Source organism: Electrophorus electricus, chromosome 3 (genome assembly GCF_013358815.1).
Source record: "Electrophorus electricus isolate fEleEle1 chromosome 3, fEleEle1.pri, whole genome shotgun sequence".
In the NCBI taxonomy this organism is placed as follows: Eukaryota; Metazoa; Chordata; class Actinopteri; order Gymnotiformes; family Gymnotidae; genus Electrophorus; species Electrophorus electricus.
The window spans coordinates 30314879-30334498 of NC_049537.1; the positions used below are offsets into that span (position 1 = coordinate 30314879).

At 45.2% G+C, this 19620-nt stretch overlaps 2 protein-coding genes across 4 annotated transcripts; one reads left to right on the forward strand and one right to left on the reverse strand.

Moving 5' to 3' along the window:
- Nucleotides 1-3363: 3363 nt before the first annotated feature.
- pnocb (prepronociceptin b) lies at nt 3364-12295 on the forward strand. Of its 2 annotated transcripts, XM_027015936.2 has the most exons (3): nt 3364-3452; nt 9358-9514; nt 10323-12295. In XM_027015936.2, the coding sequence occupies exons 2-3, from the start codon at nt 9392-9394 to the stop codon at nt 10923-10925; spliced, it is 726 nt and encodes a 241-aa protein (XP_026871737.2). In that variant the 5' UTR covers nt 3364-3452; nt 9358-9391; the 3' UTR covers nt 10926-12295. The 2 variants fall into 2 exon arrangements, with proteins under 2 accessions (XP_026871737.2, XP_035380400.1); XM_035524507.1 differs by lacking the exon at nt 3364-3452 and having other exon boundaries at nt 9361-9514; nt 10320-12295.
- Nucleotides 12296-12337: 42 nt separating this feature from the next.
- Nucleotides 12338-18841, reverse strand: znf395b (zinc finger protein 395b). Of its 2 annotated transcripts, none has more exons than XM_027015935.2 (10): nt 18488-18841; nt 18146-18234; nt 17815-17984; nt 17324-17436; nt 15691-15887; nt 15493-15593; nt 14911-15148; nt 14525-14614; nt 14121-14239; nt 12338-13866 (listed from the first exon to the last, which is right to left on the reverse strand). In XM_027015935.2, exons 2-10 carry the CDS (start codon nt 18188-18190, stop codon nt 13755-13757), a joined length of 1185 nt encoding a protein of 394 aa, XP_026871736.2. In that variant the 5' UTR covers nt 18191-18234; nt 18488-18841; the 3' UTR covers nt 12338-13754. The 2 variants fall into 2 exon arrangements, with proteins under 2 accessions (XP_026871736.2, XP_026871735.2); XM_027015934.2 differs by having other exon boundaries at nt 14911-15151.
- Nucleotides 18842-19620: the final 779 nt, after the last annotated feature.

Genomic DNA, 19620 nt, shown 5'->3' on the forward strand with positions numbered 1-19620 from the left:
TCAACTACTTTTAAACTTATTTAGATATGATTGTTTGTGTGTGTGTGTGTGTGTGTGTGTGTGTGTGTGTATATATATATATATATATATATATATATATATATATATATATATATAGAGAGAGAGAGAGAGAGAGAGAGAGAGAAAGAGAGAGCATTTAAATGTTAATAAATGCAAGACTGCAATTCAGAAACTCAAACTGACTTATTTAGGTTGTTGTTTTGCTAAACTATTACTCCATTTGAAAATTCAATTCACATTGAAAATTTCACAACTCCCTGGTGTTTGATGGAGTTATATGGTTTATTGGTGTTTATGTCTATGCAAAATCTGTGTCAGAGAAGTTTGGTTTAACCTTAACACATCACATTAGCCCACACATTATATTAGCCCACAAAATGCCTCATTCACTGAAATCAGATAGACAGCAGCTATCCTTTTAACCAGCTTTCATACAGACTAAAGCATTTATTATTGCTTGGGTCATTTATTTGTTATTTGTGGGAGCGAGGAGGGCATTGTCAGGAGATGAGAAGGAGTTTGGTGGAAGGTTCCAGTTTTTCTTTGCACCAACTCCAGTAACAGATTAAAATTCTGCATCTCTGAGAACTCTGCTATGTGACTGGAACAGCAGCCTGCAGTCTGGTGAGAACTTGAAGAATTTCACCTAATTTGGATTTTCCTTTATTATTAAACCAAACTTTCAGACATTTATCTTTTCGCTTTTTGTTGTAATTGGTTTTGAAAGATTCATTTGTGGGATACATTTTATTAAAAGGAACAAACTTCCCTGAACATGTTCTCCAAGATTTATGACTTCCAGAACAAATATGATTTATTTTATTTTGTGAAGGATTTAACTACATATATTACTCATTAGAATATATTACTTGGGCTTTGGGCTCTGCTAAAATCATAGATAAACAGACTGATAGATCAATCAATTGATCTGTCACCAAAAATATGTATTTGATATATGCCAGTAGATAATTTTCAATGCATTTTCTAATTTTTTTTTGCTGGTAAATTCAGTCAAGTGCTTAGTATTGATAACCCTTGGAGAAGTCTCTGTCTGCCTGCAAACCGCGTCCGTATTTCCCCTGATGACTCGGGCATGCATCGCTGCCTCTCATCACTTCATAAGGCAATAAAACTTTGTGCTGAGAGAGACGGAAGGTAGCAGAGTGGCTTTGGTCGGTGACCGTGGCACACGGCACATCACACAGGTGAGTATGCCCCTGCACACCTAATTGCATGGGGAATTGACTTTCTGCTTTCACCTGGGTGTCGGGGGTTAGCTTTATTCTGGCGAGCGCCAGAGCCTCCACGCCGTGCCTGTGATTCTCAGGTTCCTGTAATATAATGTGGCATGCAGTGTGATCAGCTTTCTCTGTGAAGGCTAGAAACATTTCTATTCAGGCATTCATTATGTCCAAATATAGAGCCCCTCTGTGCAAGCAGGGTTAGCGAATCAGCCTGAACGCCACTCCTGTTCTCAAAGATTATATCCATCAATCGATCATCAATTACATAAGGGTCTAATCGTTATTTTCTACCAGGAGTTTTATATTCAAACATGATATTTCTTAATATGCTTTCTGCTCAGAAGTTAAGAATAATGCTTATTATTGTATTTCTTCATTTGAATAAAAAAAAAATGGTTATGAAGATTGAAGTGTATTTAGCATGACTGCAGATTTTCACTGGCTATTGGAGCAAGTTTTTTACATTTTGCTTTCATTGGTTTTCCATTCTAACAATTAAACCAATATCAGTTAAAGTAGTATTAATAATAATGATGATGATGATGATAATAATTATTCTCATCATCACCATCAATACTACTTTAGTGCTAATAGCCAGTGAAGATCTGCTACAGTCCACTAGCGCTGTACTGTTGAACAGGCGTGAGCGCGCACTGACCCGGATTTCTGACTTCCTTGATCACTCTTCTCATGCCATTCGAATGCAGTATTTACACAAAGCACTAAAGAAATGGCTTGCAAGTACTTTTGTGCACACATGTTATTTTCCATAACAGGTTTATAGTGTATGAATACAACACTGCATGAAGCTGCATTGCGCAGTGGTGTGATTCATAGAGACTTTCAGCATCAATTTCATCACTGCGCTGTCACTGTCGAGCCCAAGGGTGCACCTGGAGAAACTACTTAGCAATGCAGAGGTGAGAATTGGGATTTAGATTTGGGTCCCAGCTGTACCATGTTCAATTCAGAACCAGCGATCTTTAAGATACACTCTCAATGAAGGCACTTTTCTCCCTCCAAAGCAAGCAGCCATTTACTGATTTACTATAGATAACTATAACTAAATTAGCATTCAATTAGAAAAACTGAAATATACAGAAAAAACCCCTGAAATGAAGATTACTGTGATGTGCACTGTAGACCAGTGTTGGGCATGCAGCATTCAACATTGTTTTTCTCAATAATAATTCACTCTTGACCCTTTTTTCTGACTCCACTGTTGCCAGCTCTATGGTGGCACACTAGTCCTGACTCGAGTCTCCACTAAGACTCCTCTCACACCAGTGCTGACTCGAGTATCCACTGAGACTCCACTCACACCAGTTCTGACTTGAGTCACAACTGAGACTCATCTCACACCAGTGCTGACTCAAGTCTCCACTGAGACTCCTTTCTCACCAGTCCTGATTCGAGTCTCCACTGAGACTCCACTCACACCAGTCCTGACTCGAGTCTCCACTGAGACTCCTTTCTCACCAGTCCTGATTCGAGTCTCCACTGAGACTCCACTCACACCAGTCCTGACTCGAGTCTCCACTGAGACTCCTTTCTCACCAGTCCTGATTCGAGTCTCCACTGAGACTCCACTCACACCAGTCCTGACTCGAGTCTCCACTGAGACTCCTCTCATACCAGTCCTGATTCGAGTCTCCACTGAGACTCCTCTCCACCTTGGGGAGCCTTTGTTGTTCTGCTCTCTGCACTGCTCAACTGCATATTGCCTCTCATCTCACTGATTTCCTTCTTAATCAAAATGTAACGGTGTTTAACACGGTATCTGAGTGGTTGTGCACCTCTCACACTGTGAACAGGCAGATGTCTCGGGCGTTCCACTTGGAAGATGCGCAATTTTTCGGATTTGTACATATTTATTTTCAGCATGATTCATTTTCTCTGGGTGCTAGAGAAAGAAATGACGTTGGTTGTCGATGGCATATACGTCAGCATTGACTAAGGGTTTCTCGTTCAGGTTGTGTATAATTCCATGTCTTAGTGTGAACTGACGAGGAAAGAGGGGGTGTGGTCTGCAGGAAGGGGCGTGTCATTATAAGAGAGGAGAGAGAGTGTGCAGGAAAGCAGTTGAATACGCCTGGAGACTGAGGGTCAGACACTGCTACCTTACTCTGAGAGTGGCTGTTTGTGAGAGGGAGAAAGGAAGAGTACTTCCTCCATACCAGAGCACAGGTAAGGAAAGGTGCACTCTTCTGTGTGTGAGTGTGTGTGTGTGTGTGTGTGTGTGTGTGTGTGTGTGTGTGTGTGTGTGTGATTAAGATCTAGATTTAAAAGGGCTTTGCCAGTAAAGTTGTATTTTGTTTATCCATCTTCGTATATTGTTCTCCAACTCCAGAAGGCTAGCGCCATTCAATATACCCATTTAGTCGTTCATTTTTCTTGTTTTTCCAGGTAGAATAGCGTTTGCTATTTACTGGTATTTTTATGTTGTTTATCAGCAGTGAACATTTATTAAGCAAAGCCATTGTAGTGCTATGTAAATTCCCAGGTGGTTGTGTATAATGACTGCACAGTTCTTTAAATAGCATTCTTTTTTCCATTCGTCATTGTTTTTTTTTCCTGTGGATTGTTACTTTTCAAAACACACATTTTACCTGTAACACCATCATCCCTGAAACTACACCAAACATTTTGAATATTAATGACTATGGTATTTGTTTCATTGAGAAATAACAGTGGGTTTTTTTGTTTTTTTTAAAGCATAGCGTTGATCAAACCTGAAATTGTCTAGAATGTCTAAATAATAATGACTTCATTTGGTCTTCAATTTTTTGCACTTAAATTTTGTACTTTGGAAAAAAAAAAAACCAAATGTTACAGGTTCACTTGATCAATCACTTCACCTTTGTTCGAAGTTCACTTGAAAATGGAGGGGATACATTATTTGTGCTTTAATGTAATTACACAAGACAAAAAATAAATAAATCACTCAGCCTGAGTGTATGTGCTGGCTGCAGCTTTAACCTGAAACACCTTGCTGACTGACATTTCTTTGAAGCTTCTGGAGACTGATGTAGTGTAATTTTGCCTTCCAACTAAATTCCAAGTCTAAATTGCCCATTCAAGTTTATCAGGAAGTGCTGTATGGTGCGTAGGATCAAATGAAATGTGATCTATTTGCTCCACTGGGGAGCTCAGAGTCGACTGTACGCTACTTAAACGGGATGTCTGTGCGTTTCTCCATCCTATCACCTTAGCTCATCCTTTGTATGAGGCTTCTATTGGCAACAAGTTAGCCATTTTCTCCATTCACACCATTTCCACAGAGCTGGGATTTCCATGCTTTAATAACATCTGCTGTAAACATTTTATGAAAATCTTTGAGCATCCAGATTCTTCCATAATGCACAGACGCTATCCTCCCTGAATAGGTCCAATTGCTAAATTGGCGTGATGTTATCGTCTGATGTCAGGTGTAACTAATCAAAGATATGCAGCATGGAGTCATCAATGACTCATTCAGATTATTCCCTGAACATTTTTCAGAATGTATATTTTTGGAGATAAACAGAGCAGAATTTGAGACATAAAAAGAGACTGATGAAGTAGTTTTTCATCAATCTTTTATATAAAAAAAGTAGCTTCACAACTAGACAGGAAAGGAAACAGTCACAGGCCAGTGAGGACAGGGTTTTTCCCACTGTGCATTGCTGTTGCTTGGCGGTTGTGCTCCTGCTGTAGCCACTACCCTGCCACATCCACCTCGTGTTCTCTGTCTGGCTGAACCGAAACGTCCGTCTGAAATTCCTTGCCGCTCTTGAAGCTCCAAGCACGCCCTTGGATAACGTGTGTCAAAGGAGCACTGGTACTGAAAACCGCTCACTAGTCCTCGATCTGGTGTCCAGTCCCCATCAAACATTTATAAAAGAGACTAATATAACGTCTTTGTGCATTTATGTCATGTTTTATTCACGTCTTTTCACCAGGTTAGCCTCTACTTGCATGTTTTCTTAACTGTTCCTACATGAAAACGGTTTGCAAAAGAACAGTGTATCCAACTATTAGGCTCCATTACGAAATGAATTGAATTCATTACATTAACAACATGGACACAAATGTGGCTTGCTGTGTGTCCAATGTAATTACTTTAAACGTTATATTGATTTGTCTTTACAAAACCCAGTAAGCATAACAAACTACATCTATCAGGAAATTAGTGTAAGTAGCGCAGGTATGTTTGTGATCATTTGAGGCAGTTCATGTGCACAGAGATGTCAGTATTAAATCTGGTATGTTAATAAACATAAGTGCTGATTGGCTGTACATGCCAAGTAAGTCGTGCTGATTGGCTGTACATGCCACTTAGGAAGCGTTCGCCTTCCCTGGTTGGCAGCTGTCATGTGACAGTGAAGACTTACCTGACGGGAAGGAACCGGACATGATGAAATCAGGGTGGGGGGTTAACATCCAAAAAAAAGAAAACCTAAATCATCAAAAGGGAGGATATAGACTAGACACTTCAGCTGGGTTTGTTGGGAGAGAGGTTACACATTCGTATTCATCAGAAGAGGGTTTCTGCCACAGAAAAACCAAACCAAACCCATGATGACTCTGCATTCCTTGAACACAAGGGCGGGGGGGTTGCTAGTGAATCCTAAACGTTCCCTTGGGCTACATGGATATACTACACTCATACAGTGCCGGTCCTTCGTCGGATCTCTGGCCAGTCATCACCATCTCAAACCGCCGCACCGCCACAGTGGCATGCGGAAAAAGATTTCCCAGAAACGGCTGAGAACGTGACAGAGCTGGTCGCAGTTTCGTAACTGCCGGGTCAGGAAGGAGGTTTTTGAGTTTACTTCCTTTCTGTCAAGTCGGTCTACCAGTGGTCCTGAACCCTCTCCCACCCAGTGTGAGCTGGTTTATGACAGATTCCTCCCTTGGTAGTGCAGGCGCCGAGAGGCTAAGGCAATAATCACTGCTGCAGACTCTGCTGCCCCGGGGCAATCAATGCACTCTCAATTAAGGCAACTGCGTAAATGCCTGAGTGAGAACGCTTATGGCCACAAGGAGGAGGCGTGATGAATGTAACGTGATGGCTCTACAAAGATGAACCCCAACAGGTGGGAAATCACTTACTATGTTATCAGCATAACAAAAATGAACAGTATTAAATTCAAAGAGGCTAAGTAAGAGATGGAATTCTCAGTATGTGTGAGTGTGAGTGTGTGTGTGTGTGTGTGTGTGAGTGTGTGTGAGTGTGTGTGCAGCTCTGAACAATGAGAGAATTCTTAAGGTCTGTGGAACAGAGAGGAAACACTCCAGGGTTGAAAATGCTGATTCTCCTTTGTGACTCCATGTTGCTGGAGGTGCAGACTGTCTGTTGACGATCTTGCACAGCTCTGTCCTTTGTCTGCTGCTGCACTCTATTGTGTGCACAGAGATTCCACCTGAAATGGAAGGACACTCACACAGGCCATCAGACCTAGGACACGCAGTCTCGCCTGTCTCACCCACCTGGGAGGCAGTTCAGTCAGGAGTTAGATAGTTACCCCATTGCGGGGCGCGGGGGTGGGTGGGGGGGTGTCAGAGCCAAAATGACGCCAGCTGTTTACTGTTTGTGTGATAGCATCGGGAGAAGGTGAGCGGGTGGCGCTAATCGGATTAGGATTGCCTCAGATTAGTAATTTCACAGCCCTCCCCTGAGGGCAATCAGGCAGCCGTGGACAATCAGAGCATCTCCGCTGTGCGGGAGGCGGCTGGGGGGTGGTGAGATACGCACAAGGACCTTTAACGTCATTGGTGGAGGGCGTCGAAGATGATTCCAAGATGCCCAGTGTTGGAACGGTCACTGAGGGATATTCTCCAGGTCTCTGTGTGCTACGGAGTTCCGAAGGTGATGTCCAAAGCCTGCTTGTTTATTCATCTGGGTTTTAGGAAAGTGTCCCGAGTGTCCTTTCAGAAACTCCCTCTAGACTGGACGGAGTAGGTTGTAATCTGTGTTATGAATGCGTCATCACAAGCGTGTTGTAATGTGTGACATGGACGTGTTATTCCAGGCCTTCCATTCTGAGCACAGAGAAGCAATGCAGTGAGGGGAGTTGGGAAAGGAGCCAACACTGGCGATCTTTTGCCTGTGGGGTATAATCAGCCTTCTCCTGTCTGCTTTTAATTCCTCCAATGTCTCTGAAAACCACATTTAATAAGAGATTATAGCAGGGAGATAACAGCCCCAGAAAAAAGAAAAAAGAGTTTCCATCAAGCAACTTTTAGAAAATTAATCGAGCTGCGTTAATGGTGCACGGGAGGTTTAATTGGTGGCAAAATACTTCCTGATGACCTCTCCATCCACATGGGCCTGGGTGTCCATGTCCCTGTGCAGAACTGCAATCATTCCTTTAGTTTTTGTTCATTGAACAGAAAGTCTTTAACTTTACATTCAGCCTCAATGCAGTTCTAGGGGTGATTTGGTAATGTGTTATTTTTTTGGCTTGATTTTTATCTCACTGTAGGCTTGAGGTGTGTGTGGGTGTGTGTGTGTGTGTGTGTGTGTGTGTGTGTGTGTGTGTGTGTGTGTGTGTGTGTGTGTGTGTGTGTGTGTGTGTGTGTGTGTGTGTCGACACGTATGTGCCTGTGCACACAAATCTGACAGCGTGTATGTGTGTGTGTTTTGGCTCTAATCTTGTCACGACATATGCGTGCTGGCGGATATGTGATTTTGTGTTCTCTCTCTCCTTCTCTCTCCTTCTCTCTCTCTCTCTACTTCTCTCTCCTTCTCCCTCCCTCTCTCTCTCCTTCTCTCTCCTTCTCTCTCTCTCTCTCTCTCTCTCTCTCTCCCTATCACCCTCCCTCTTTCATTTCCTCCTCATTACTCCACACACTAATTCAGACATCAATTAAGGCCCATGATGAGTTTCGTTAATGAACTTTAAAATGGGGGAAAAAACAGATGGTGAATATTTAATTTTAACATCGCCAACAAAGTATGTGCTTAGGAGGAGTGATCCTAACTGCTGCATTACAGTGCTCATAAAAACAGGCATGCAGGCAGAGTCGTAATTTCTCCGCCGCGGTGGAAACGAGATGGAGATTGTTGTGAGTCCACGGTTCAGGACTCGTGTCATTGCTCTGCCGTGGTGGAGATGAGATGGAGATCTTTTTGAGTCCATGGTTCAGGCCCAGGTCTGCTGCCATGCTTAAATGTCTCAGCCAATGTTGTTTTTGCTCGTCTATTTTCTCCTTTCATTTGATCCCGTACGTGACGCAGAGTCCCGTTTGTGCCGTTACGTTGCCTATGGCAAGAAAACTTCACGTTTCGTAAATCTTGATGTCATCACCAGTGTCGGTGTCAACACTGTTCTATTGTTGGGGACAGGAAAATGGCTAATGGGTGTCAAGAAGTGGCCACTGAAAATAGCTGAAGATTGTCTTGGAAATTACTAGAAATAATGACATTCATTTGCCAATATTCATTAACTGAAAACAGGTAGATGAGAGTTGATATTTGATTTTAACCTCACCCAAATCTGATATTTTAATGTTTTTATTACCCAAGTACATCTAACTCCAAGCATGGCTCAAGTTCATGTTTCTTAATCAGTTGTTTCTCTGTTAATAGAGTTCATCCTAGTGAATGCTTAGTGGTACAAGTAAAATTGCAAGTAGTTTTTCGTGTGTGTGTGTGTGTGTGTGTGTGTGTGTGTGTGTGTGTGTGTGTAACAGCGCAAACCAAAGAGGCGCATTTATTAATTAATTTATTAATGTTTTTGTTATCAGTTTTAGCTGTTATTTTTCATTCAAGCAACAGAAAATTAAGTCAAAACACATAAAAGCGAAACGTGAATATGGGATTTTAAATAACATTTCTATAAATAGCCTCATCACTAAAAGTGATATTAGATTATATTAAAACGGACTGAAGTTAAGTCTAAATATTAAAACATAAAGGTAGAGTTACAGTTAGGGTTAGGCATGTAGCTGGACAGTGGCTGTCCTGTCTCCGGGGTGTGCAGAACTATGGGTTAGTGATATACCAACCCGCCGATATCACTCCTTTCATGCCCACACACTGTAGTTTGGCCTGTGGTGGACTGTTCATCTTGTTAACTCTTTAACTCTCCCTGCCTGCTCTGTCCAGCTGCCGCTATTCCAGTGTCTTCCGTGAACAAGCCATGAAGGCCCCTCTGTGGAGCGTCCTGTTTCTCAGTCTGTGTGCCTCCAGTCGTAGCGACTGTCAGGCGGACTGTTTAACCTGCAGCCTACTACTGTCTCAGCACCAGGCTTTCAGCACGCTGGTAAGTGATCCGTTATAATCTCACAATCCATCCATCCATCCATCAGTCCAAGCCATCTCATCATCAAATCCATCCCCTTCATCTATCCATCCATCCAAGTGTCTCTCATTTCCCTGTCTCATTCACTCTTTGATGTGTGTAGACACTGATCAGGCAAAGTTCACGTTAAGCAAATCTAACGCCCCTTTATTCTTCTCTTTTCCTGCATGATCAACAGACTCTTAGATGAGCCTGTGTTCCATTTATGTGAGATTCGGTCAAAACGGGCTACTAATGCCACAGCCGTGGCTCTAAACCAGTTGCTAATGGCTGTCATGCACAACCCCCTCACATGCTTACGGGGATATAAATCCATGCACACGCTCACCCTTTAATTCTGCTCATTCGTAGTTAACATGGAAGCCCGTCATCTACACCTGTCAAACACATATGCACACGTGCAGCTAAACCCATCACATCTGAGTCTCCTACAGGGCAGTCAGCCTTTGAGGACGCTCTGCAGCCCACATTTCATTTGCAAAGGATTATGAATTTCTCCGGCCCTGCTGGCCAGGTGCTCAGGGTATACGGGACTTCCAGTTTTTATGCTCTTTTTCCCCACCAGTGGAGATTCATAAGCAATAGACAGTTTGCTTCACTTAGCAAGATGATAATGCCCCCATACGATGTCCCACAGTTATACTGAGGATGTGTGTGGTTGTGTTCGCCCCTCAACCACCTGGCTTTACTTAGCTTCACCTTGTGTTGCACTGACGGGGTGATTCAGGTGGAGACTCGTTCCTCTAACCCACCACTGTTGCCCCAGCAGGTGTGTCTGCTGGAATGCCAAGCCCAGCCGCTACAGTCGCTCACGTGGGACTTGTGCTTCCGAGCTGTGGGTCTGAACCCACCAACAGAGGGTGCCCTGCAGAAGCGCAGCGCAGAGGAGGGGATAGAGGAGCCGGCCCACGACGACGGCGGCGTGGACGACTCGGAGGTGCTGGAGCGATTCCGCCATGCCGCGCAAGCCCTCGCCGGCCAGCAGACTTCCGATGAAGCACCGGGCTCCGAACGGTTGGGGCTCCGCTATGGTTTGGAGCTGGACTCTGGGATGGAAGAGGAGGATGAGGAGGAGGAGGAGCAGGGCGGGGCTTATCCAGACGCTGGGGCGGAGCTGGGCACCGACTCTGCCCTTGACCTGTCCAAACGCTTCGGCGGATTTGTCAAGGGCCGGCACGGATTCCGGAAGCTGGTCAGCTCCGGCAGGCACCTGCAGAAGCGCTACGGCGGCTTCATCGGGATCCGCAAGTCGGCCCGGAAGTGGAACAACCAGAAGCGTGTGAGCCAACTGCTACGGCAGTACCTGAGCCTGACGTCACGCTCGGGCCGATACAACAAACCGGGTCCTGCCGCCCTCCGGCAAAAAAACTAACCAAGCGGCAGCAGATGCCAGTCTCTCGCCGCTGACCTGTACCACACACCAACCCCCCCACCCCACCCCCGCCCACTCACACCCACCCAGACAAACTGAAATATATTACGAGATATTGTGTTGATGCTCACTGAGGAATGTTTTCTCCCTGTTGGCTTGTTTTGACCATTGACATTTCAATGAAGCAGTAAACTACTGAGACTGAACCGATGAAGGTCATTGTGCTCACTTATTCAATAGTCAGCAGGCTGTTTGTTTGAGTTCCAGCAGTTGGCCTTCTACACATTTAAGTTTTAACCATGGCAAAAAAAATATTAAATAAAAGCAACGCACTGAAACTTCCTTTGAGCGTGTGCATCAGTATCGTGGGAAGGGACCTCTGGATGTAAGAGGAATTACAAAGCACCGGGAACGTTCATCCGTTCTGTGAATGTCATGAGAGAAAAAGCACTTTAACTTTTAGCGTTCATCCTTACATGTCACTGGTCACGCTCGGTTTAAGTTATTTGCATGCAAGGACACACGTCATTTAAGTATCCTGATATGGCCATCAGATGGATGGCATCATTTCTGTCATTTTCTTTTACCTATACCTGAAATTTAAGATGCTCTGGTGAACTCATGTGAGAAGAACTTTCAGTAACAAGCTAAACTTAAGTGTCTCCTAATCCTAACATGCAGGGCACTGCCCAGTATGTGAGTTAAACGAGGAGTACTACATATTAAATAGGGAGCCATTTTGAGTAGTGGTTCAGGTTGTGGATTACACATTAAATCCCCAGAGCAATGCTGCCCTCTAGGGCTCACTCAACGCAACTACCAGAGAGGTTATCTGGATCCATTGCGATCACTATGAACAAGCTGATCCCAGATCAGCCCAGAGCGGCTAGCCTGCGATGTTGCATTAATAGCATCCTGGTCACAGTTCGTTTGAACGCCAGCTTCATATCCACAGATGGAGTCCGTTATGCATGGCTTTCCCGCGCTACCTGCTGCTTGTACACAAACACGTGCAAATGGAGTTACTTTAGCCTTTAATTTTACACTATTCGAGTATTGCTTTTTAAAAGTCACTGGATTACGCTTTTCCTGTTTACGTTAGTAGGTGGTCTACAAGAAAATAAAGAATGAACATACAGTCTGGAAAGTCCATTACAGTCTTGTTCATTTATATGTCATTTTGGCTTTGTGAATAATGTATATTTAAGACCACGTTACATTTTGGCTTTGTGAATGATAACACAGGTCCAACGCTGCTTGCACTTCTTTTTCCAAAGTCATCGTTTCTTTCAGGCCTTCAAACTTGTACATTAAATGCACACGAATGCCAATAAAATAGTTTACTATTTCTCAAAAAAAAAAAAAAAAAAGCTTCTCAAATTTGCATATTTTATAATGTGTTTTTTTTTTTTATTATGCTCAGCAGTATCCTCTTTTTGCAATCAACAATACTACAACTTCAGATTTCATTTGAATGATTTCAGGAGATTGACCCATTACAAGAATGAGGTCTTGATACTGTTAAGGATGACCAGGGACTGAGGAAAGGACCGAGCCCAACTTGGTGTCAGGGTAACCTCAGAACAAACACCCTTTGAATCACCATGGCAATAGCACTTTGGTATGCAATCATAGGTTATAGCTGCACTTAGTCTCTGTCATACATCATTCTCTGAACCTTGAGACGTCTGACACTAGTTGCACACGCCATTCAGCAACAATATAGCTTTATATCTGGCAGTTCGGTTTGATTAGGAAGCGCATAAACACGTAAAAAAAAAACAAAAAAAAAAACAACTAAATTTGACTGAACTCGTAAATCTGAGTAAATACACATAAAATGACATCACGCTAGTACACCTTTCAGACTGAGAAAACAGCAATAGAAAACCAATACAAATATTCAGATGTTCACCATGTACCAAACTCAACAATCACGTCGATATTCTCTGGGGTCTCAGGACCCAGTGAAAATAATCCCATTATGGGGTGACACTTATTTTGTCTTATCAAAGGAAAAAGGAAATGTGTGGGGTCAGGACACTACCATGTCAAACAGTCTCGTCAGGACCCTACCACATCACACAGTTTCATCAGGACACTACCACGTCAAACAGTCTCGTCAGGACACTACCATGTCACACAGTCTCGTCAGGACACTACCACGTCACAGATTCATCAGTACACAACCACGTCAAACAGTCTCGTCAGGACACTACCACGTCAAACAGTCTCGTCAGGACACTACCATGTCACACAGATTCATCAGGACACTACCACGTCAAACAGTCTCGTCAGGACACTACCATGTCACACAGCCTCACCAGGACACTACCATGTCACACAGCCTCATCAGGACACTACCATGTCACACAGATTCATCAGGATCCTACCGCGTCACACAGCGTCGTAATGACACTACTAGGTCACACAGCGTCTTCAGGACACTACCAGGTCACACAGCGTCTTTAGGACCCTACCATGTCACACAGTCTCGTCAGGACACTACCATGTCACAGAGTCTCGTCAGGTCTCAACAGCTTACACCGGCGCTCACTTTGAAGGGAAAGATAACAAAAAAGGTTTTCCTAGGAAAAGCAAAAAACAGGTACAAAAGTGAAAAGGAAGGAACGTTTCTCACAATCCTCTCCAGTGCCAGAAATAGTCAGAGGATAGGGAAGATAGAGGGAGGGAGAGAGGGAGGGAGAGAGAGAGAGAGGGAGAGGGAGAGAGGGAAGGAGAGAGAGAGAGAGAGAAAGAGAGAGAAGGAGAGAGAGGGAGAGAGGAAAATTCTCTCTGGCTTCCTCAAGTCATTTTGTGGTGTTTTATCTAGTCAGGGAAGCGCTGACAGGCTTTCTTCCAGCGGCAGGCCGTGCACCACTGACCTCTGCGCTCCACGCCATACACCTTACGGCACTTTTTGGCCTCGCCTCGGCCCTTCCTGAAGACACACACACGCGCGCGCGTGCAGGGAGTGAATGAGAAGAACACACGAATACTTGAGTATGATAAAAGCCAGCTTTGCTCAGCATTGCATAAGTACCAAAGTAGATCTGACAGAGTAGTTTGCAGTTCTCATATGTATATTAATAGTTATGCTAATAACCATACATATTAATAGTTATGCATATGCAAATTAGCTAATCAAGAAAGATCCACTCTCACGAGGGTTAAACGGAGAGGAGGAGCACAAACCGGAATGAGCAGTGGCCTCTGGATGGTGACGCACTTATGGTCTGTGACCTGGTGGGGGCGCTGTTGCGCTGCAACCACTGCTCCCCCACGCTGACCGAACGGCTGCGGGACATGGCGATCTGGAAGGGACAGGAGTGGTCGAGCGTCACGGCAGGACCTGTGGTGGCGAACGTTACCACGGCCACGGCTAGACACACTCCCGAACGCGCGGAGGAGACCGTGAGAATGGTCAGAAGCTGCAGACCCAGGGCTGCTGAAGTCAAGGTCCCTTAAGATCTTTGAAACACCATAAAACCTTGTAAAACTGAACCTCTAACCTTGGTCTAGGTTTTCTGAATTGGAATTAAATGAGAAATGAGTCGTCTTGCACACACAGAACTTGTGCATGCATGCCTGAGGTGTACCTGAGGTTGCAGGGCGTGGCCACCAGGGGGCATCCAGTCACACGAGGGCGGGGAGTCAGGGGACACGACCACCTCAATGGGTGCGCAGGCCTGGAGCAATCAGACGAAAACCTGAGAATTAGGCTAAGCTGAATTAGAACCTGGTCTCCCTGAAAAAGTGTGCTGAGCTAAACAATTACATACGACAGCAGAAAAAAGTCACGAGGCAAACAAACACTAGTGAACACTTACTAGTGAATTCTAAATTGCACAAGCTAAACTACTGTTAACTAATATTAATGCACATTTGGAATTTAGAATATAACATCGAAAAGTCGTAGAAAACTGCATCACCCAAATACATGTAGTTGAAATGACTCCTTTACCAAACTGAGCCACAGTATCACCTGATAGAGATGTTCAGTGTGAATCTGCCACACGCTGCTGGGGGCAGAGCAGCTGAGAGCTCTGGATGTGGGCGGGGCTTCTCCAGGCCCATGAGTGGACTGGCTGTGGGTTGAGTTGCAGGGGGACCAGTGACCAATGGGGAACGAGGGTGCGGGAGAAGGAGGCGCTGGCTCCTCCTCTTCTGAAGAGACTTCGGTGTAATAGAAGTCTTCCTCTCTGTGGGACTGTTCTGTGCCACTGCTGAGGGAGGGAGAATAAAGCATAAAGAATAAAAATGACTATTTTATGTCTACATCTTGCATTCCTCACTAATTACATTTTAGATTTACAGCATTTAGCTGATGCTTTTATCCTAAACGACTTACGATTATGACTGAACACAACTTGAGCAACTGAGGGTTAAGGGTCTTGCTCAGGGGCCCAACAGGGGCAACTCGGCAGTGGTGGGGCAACTTCTGATTACTAGTGGAGTACCTTCACCACTGAGTACCACTGCACCCATGAAATTACTTTACATTTGTGGTAAAGTAAACTAGAGTTGTGTGATTTGTAATGCTACACTGCTCCTGGCCGGGACTCACCGAAGGTGGAAGACGCCGATGTGGTGTTTCATGCCGATCCGTGACGTCAGCACTTTGCCACAGCCTGGCCACAAACACCGATATGCCGCCCTGCTCAAGCTCTGTGCCACAGATGGAGAGCAGACAAAGAGATTGAGCTGAATGAACAAGCTACTGAACAGATACACAGTCAAGCCCTGCTGTCCTCGAGCCTCTCACCTTACACCTCCTAATCTCAGGCTCTTCACACGCCCGTGGCTCCAGTTCCATATGCAAAATGTCATCCACGGGTTGGCCCATGCCACTGTCCGTCTCGGTGACGGACGGCGAGGGGGCGGGGCTCACACTGCTGCGGTCCCAGCTCCAGTAGCCGCTGCTGCTGCTGTCCGAGAGCTCTCCTCCACCACACTCCATGTCTGCCGGGGCAGAGCACATGTACGGAGACCCTGAGACCCCGGGTGGAGGTAGGTGGAGTGGAGGCATTGGCTAATCGCCCAGTTTAAATCACACGCTGAGCCAAACACAGATTACCCTTGTCCCTTTGTTTCCTGCTGCAGTCGTCCAAAAACTACCAAAGAAATCTGACAGAACGCACATAGCTGCAGCTCCTCCTTATAGGATAAAAAGAGCAATTGAATTAATTACCATTACATTACCATAAGTGTGTAAACCATTACCATAACTGCACCATAACTGTGTACATATTACCATAGCTGTACCATAACTGTGCACACCATTACCATAACTGTACCATAACTGTGTACACCATTTCCATAACTATGTACATCATTACCATAACTGCACCATAACTGTGTACATATTACCATAGCTGTACCATAACTGTGTGCATCATTACCATAACTGTGTACACCATTACCATAACTGTGTACATCATTACCATAACTGTACCATAACTGTGTACACCATTTCCATAACTATGTACATCATTACCATAACTGCACCATAACTGTGTACATATTACCATAGCTGTACCATAACTGTGTGCATCATTACCATAACTGTGTACACCATTACCATAACTGTGTACATCATTACCATAACTGTACCATAACTGTGTACACCATTTCCATAACTATGTACATCATTACCATAACTGTGTACACCATTACCATAACTGTGCAAACCATTACAACTGTGCACACCATTACCATAACTGTGTACACCATTACCATAACTGTACCATAACTGTGTACACCATTTCCATAACTGTGTACATCATTACCATAACCATACCATAACTGTGTACATCATTACCATAACTGTACCATAACTGTGTACATCATTACCATAACCGTACCTTAACTGTGTACATCATTACCATAACTGTGTACATCATTGCTATAACTGTGGCTTTACAGGACAAAGAAGATGGAATGTCTGTATACCATATATAGTTACACACATGTACAGTATATTGGCTTGCAGTCTTTGCAGATCTCTGCTGGGATCAGAGCACAGGTTCACTTGACCCTGGAGACTTAAGGGCCTCGCTCAAGGGCCCCAACAGTGGCTGCATGCCAGAGCCAGGATTTGATCCCACAACCTTCCAACCGGTAAACTCCTACACACCATGCCACCACTGTAAACTACTAAACTGTTACATGTTTTTAAGTTCAATTACATTCATAATCAACACAGCCATTCTATACAAAGATCAAATCATCAAAATAGGCTGTGAAACTGTGGACTTAATATCAATTCCTGGAATAGTGATGACTACTGATGCTATTAAACCGTGCTCACTCTGTTCCTCCTTCTGCCCACACTGCTCACTCCACGCACCTGCAGAGCTGAGGCATCAAGAGAGAACAGCAGCTCAGCAGCCACCTACCTGGCAGGGGGTCTCTCTGAGGGGGGCTCTGGAACGCAGGACTGCAGGACAGACTGGTGAGGACCATTGCGGCCATGATCTCATCCATCTCCACTGACTCGGGACTCCTGTATCTGTGGAAGGAAAACAGTTAAGATTTGAATCATGAAGTGCACATAAAAATTAGATTCATCTAAGATGAGTATAACATTAATTTTAACATATAATGACGGTCTGTGGCCGGGGAGGCCAATTCTGGCACGGTTTGGTTCCAACCCTCCCCTACCGCACCTGAAACAGGTAATCAGGGATATTACAGCCACAGTTTTCTGAGCTAACCTCTGCAGTTCACTGAGCTCCAGCACCAAAAGTACAGCACCAATCCAGTGTAGTGTGGTTTAGGTTACAGAAACTCTGGATGAAAGAGTTGGATGAATATGTTTGTGCATTTGTGGTGTGTTTGGATAAGATATTACAGGAAGAAAGAAAGGTCTTGCGGAATGCCAGCATACCCGTAGGGCAGGTGCACATTGGAAGACTGTGGAAAAGTGCGAGGGTTTGACTGCTTGACGATGGCATCAGCAGGCCACGCCTCCCTTGGACCACACGATGAGTGGAAGACGGAGCCCTGGCGGGGCTTCTGTACGCCCACGTCCTCCTGGGCACAGCACTGCATGTAGACCTGTGGGGAATTTCACAGGACGGCTGTTGCTGTGAGAGCATACCACACATTAGAACCCTCCGAGCTCCAAGCCCCGCCCTCGAAGCTCCAGGCCCCGCCCTTTCGCACTGCTGCCAGCTTCTATGCCATGCAGGCTAAAACTCGGGGACGTTTCAGCGTACCAAGCCTCCCTGTTTTCTGAGCTGCATGGTTCCCGGAGCTGCCATGGCCGCGTCCTTCCCTCCGGACCGGGCGGGTGGGTTCGGGCACTCTGAGACCAGGCAGACAATGTTTACGCGAGTCGTACTTCCTAAACAGGCCCGGCAGAGCCACAAAATGGCTGGTAATTCAATAAGTCTGCCTCAATTATATGGCAAAATAAACCCCTCTATAGCATCACTACGAAGACGTAGCGTGCACGCTGCCATATCCGTTAGGAAAAAACGCTTAACAATTTAACAACTATTCACTGATAAGACTTAGGTATGCTATGTTTGTATAGAAACTTAAGGACAAATTCAAACCTGCAGATTAATGGGAGCTTCAGATGTATCAAATCCTTAAAAATCGGCCTCTGTGTTAGAAAAAACAACAACTAGCCACTCGCATATTGCTGTTTTTAGGGCAACACACCCCCTCACCGCCAGCCTCAGGAGAGCGGAATCGCGGACATAACGAAAGAGCCGAACGGATTTTCGGAGCCGATTGCCATTTCAGTTCCTATATTCCAGATTGAGTTTAATAAAAAATCGGAAAACAAAAAACATTAGTTTTATTCAAATGCCTATAGCCTTCCAAATGGGCTTTAAAGTGTTTGCGTAGTTGCATTAGGTTGACAGCATGCCGGGATCCACAGCCGTGCTTTGGCTGCGACGCCTCTTCTGGGCGTTCACGCTGAGCGGTAAACAACCCGCCCACTGTGGGCGGCGCCGTGCGCGCATTGGCCAAGTCGCTTGTGCCCAAGCACACGCCTTCAGCCACCAACGTGTACGCGCACGAGTCTTCGCTGCGTGGCGATGTACACAACCCCACGCCACGGTAATCGGCACGTAGGAGACAACGGGGACGTGCGACTGCACGTAGTCACGGAATGGACAGGAGCGCCTAAAGATGTGCATATTAAAGCCAGACACCAACCGCGCGCCTGAAACCCTCTCCACACATGCGCTGGCTGATCAAAACCTGATGTGTCTTATACATCACAGCGCACGCTCGAGGAAGAAAAGTGACCATGCGCGTTGCAGCATCTAATGCAAGTTATGCCGTTTCTTCCGCGCCGGTTAAACGGCGTTTACCTGGAGGGTTTTCGTCCTGGAGGGAAGCGGTGTCGGTATCTCCGCCGCGCGCCTCGGTACCGTCAGAGAGGTCCGTGCGTCACGGAGTCTACGTGAGCTCGTGAGGTTCAGCTATGCCGCGCGACAGCTGGGGAGTGACGGACGTTTGGGCACATGGACGCTTAAAACGCACAGATGCACAAAGCACTATTTGTATCGCAGTTTTAGCGAAATGTCCTCTTGTGCATGTTAACCACTCAAGGCGCCACGTGACGTGGAGCGCTGTTTTATCATCGCACGGGCGAGAGGGACACAGTTCTAGAGTATATTTAGAAATTGTTGATGCGTAAGCGGCCTCCCTGACATGACTGTAATCATAGAGC

Bases quoted from the DNA above. Each gene is read 5' to 3' on its own strand.
- pnocb (XM_035524507.1), top strand. From the start codon at position 9,392: ATGAAGGCCCCTCTGTGGAGCGTCCTGTTTCTCAGTCTGTGTGCCTCC. The intron at 9,515-10,319 runs GTAAGTGATCCG...CTGTTGCCCCAG, and splicing joins ACCAGGCTTTCAGCACGCTG to CAGGTGTGTCTGCTGGAATG.
- znf395b (XM_027015934.2), bottom strand. From the start codon at position 18,190: ATGGCAGCTCCGGGAACCATGCAGCTCAGAAAACAGGGAGGCTTG. The intron at 15,888-17,323 runs GTAGGTGGCTGC...CTGCCCCGGCAG, and splicing joins TCAGAGAGACCCCCTGCCAG to ACATGGAGTGTGGTGGAGGA. The intron at 15,152-15,492 runs GTGAGTCCCGGC...TCCCTCCCTCAG, and splicing joins ATCGGCGTCTTCCACCTTCG to CAGTGGCACAGAACAGTCCC.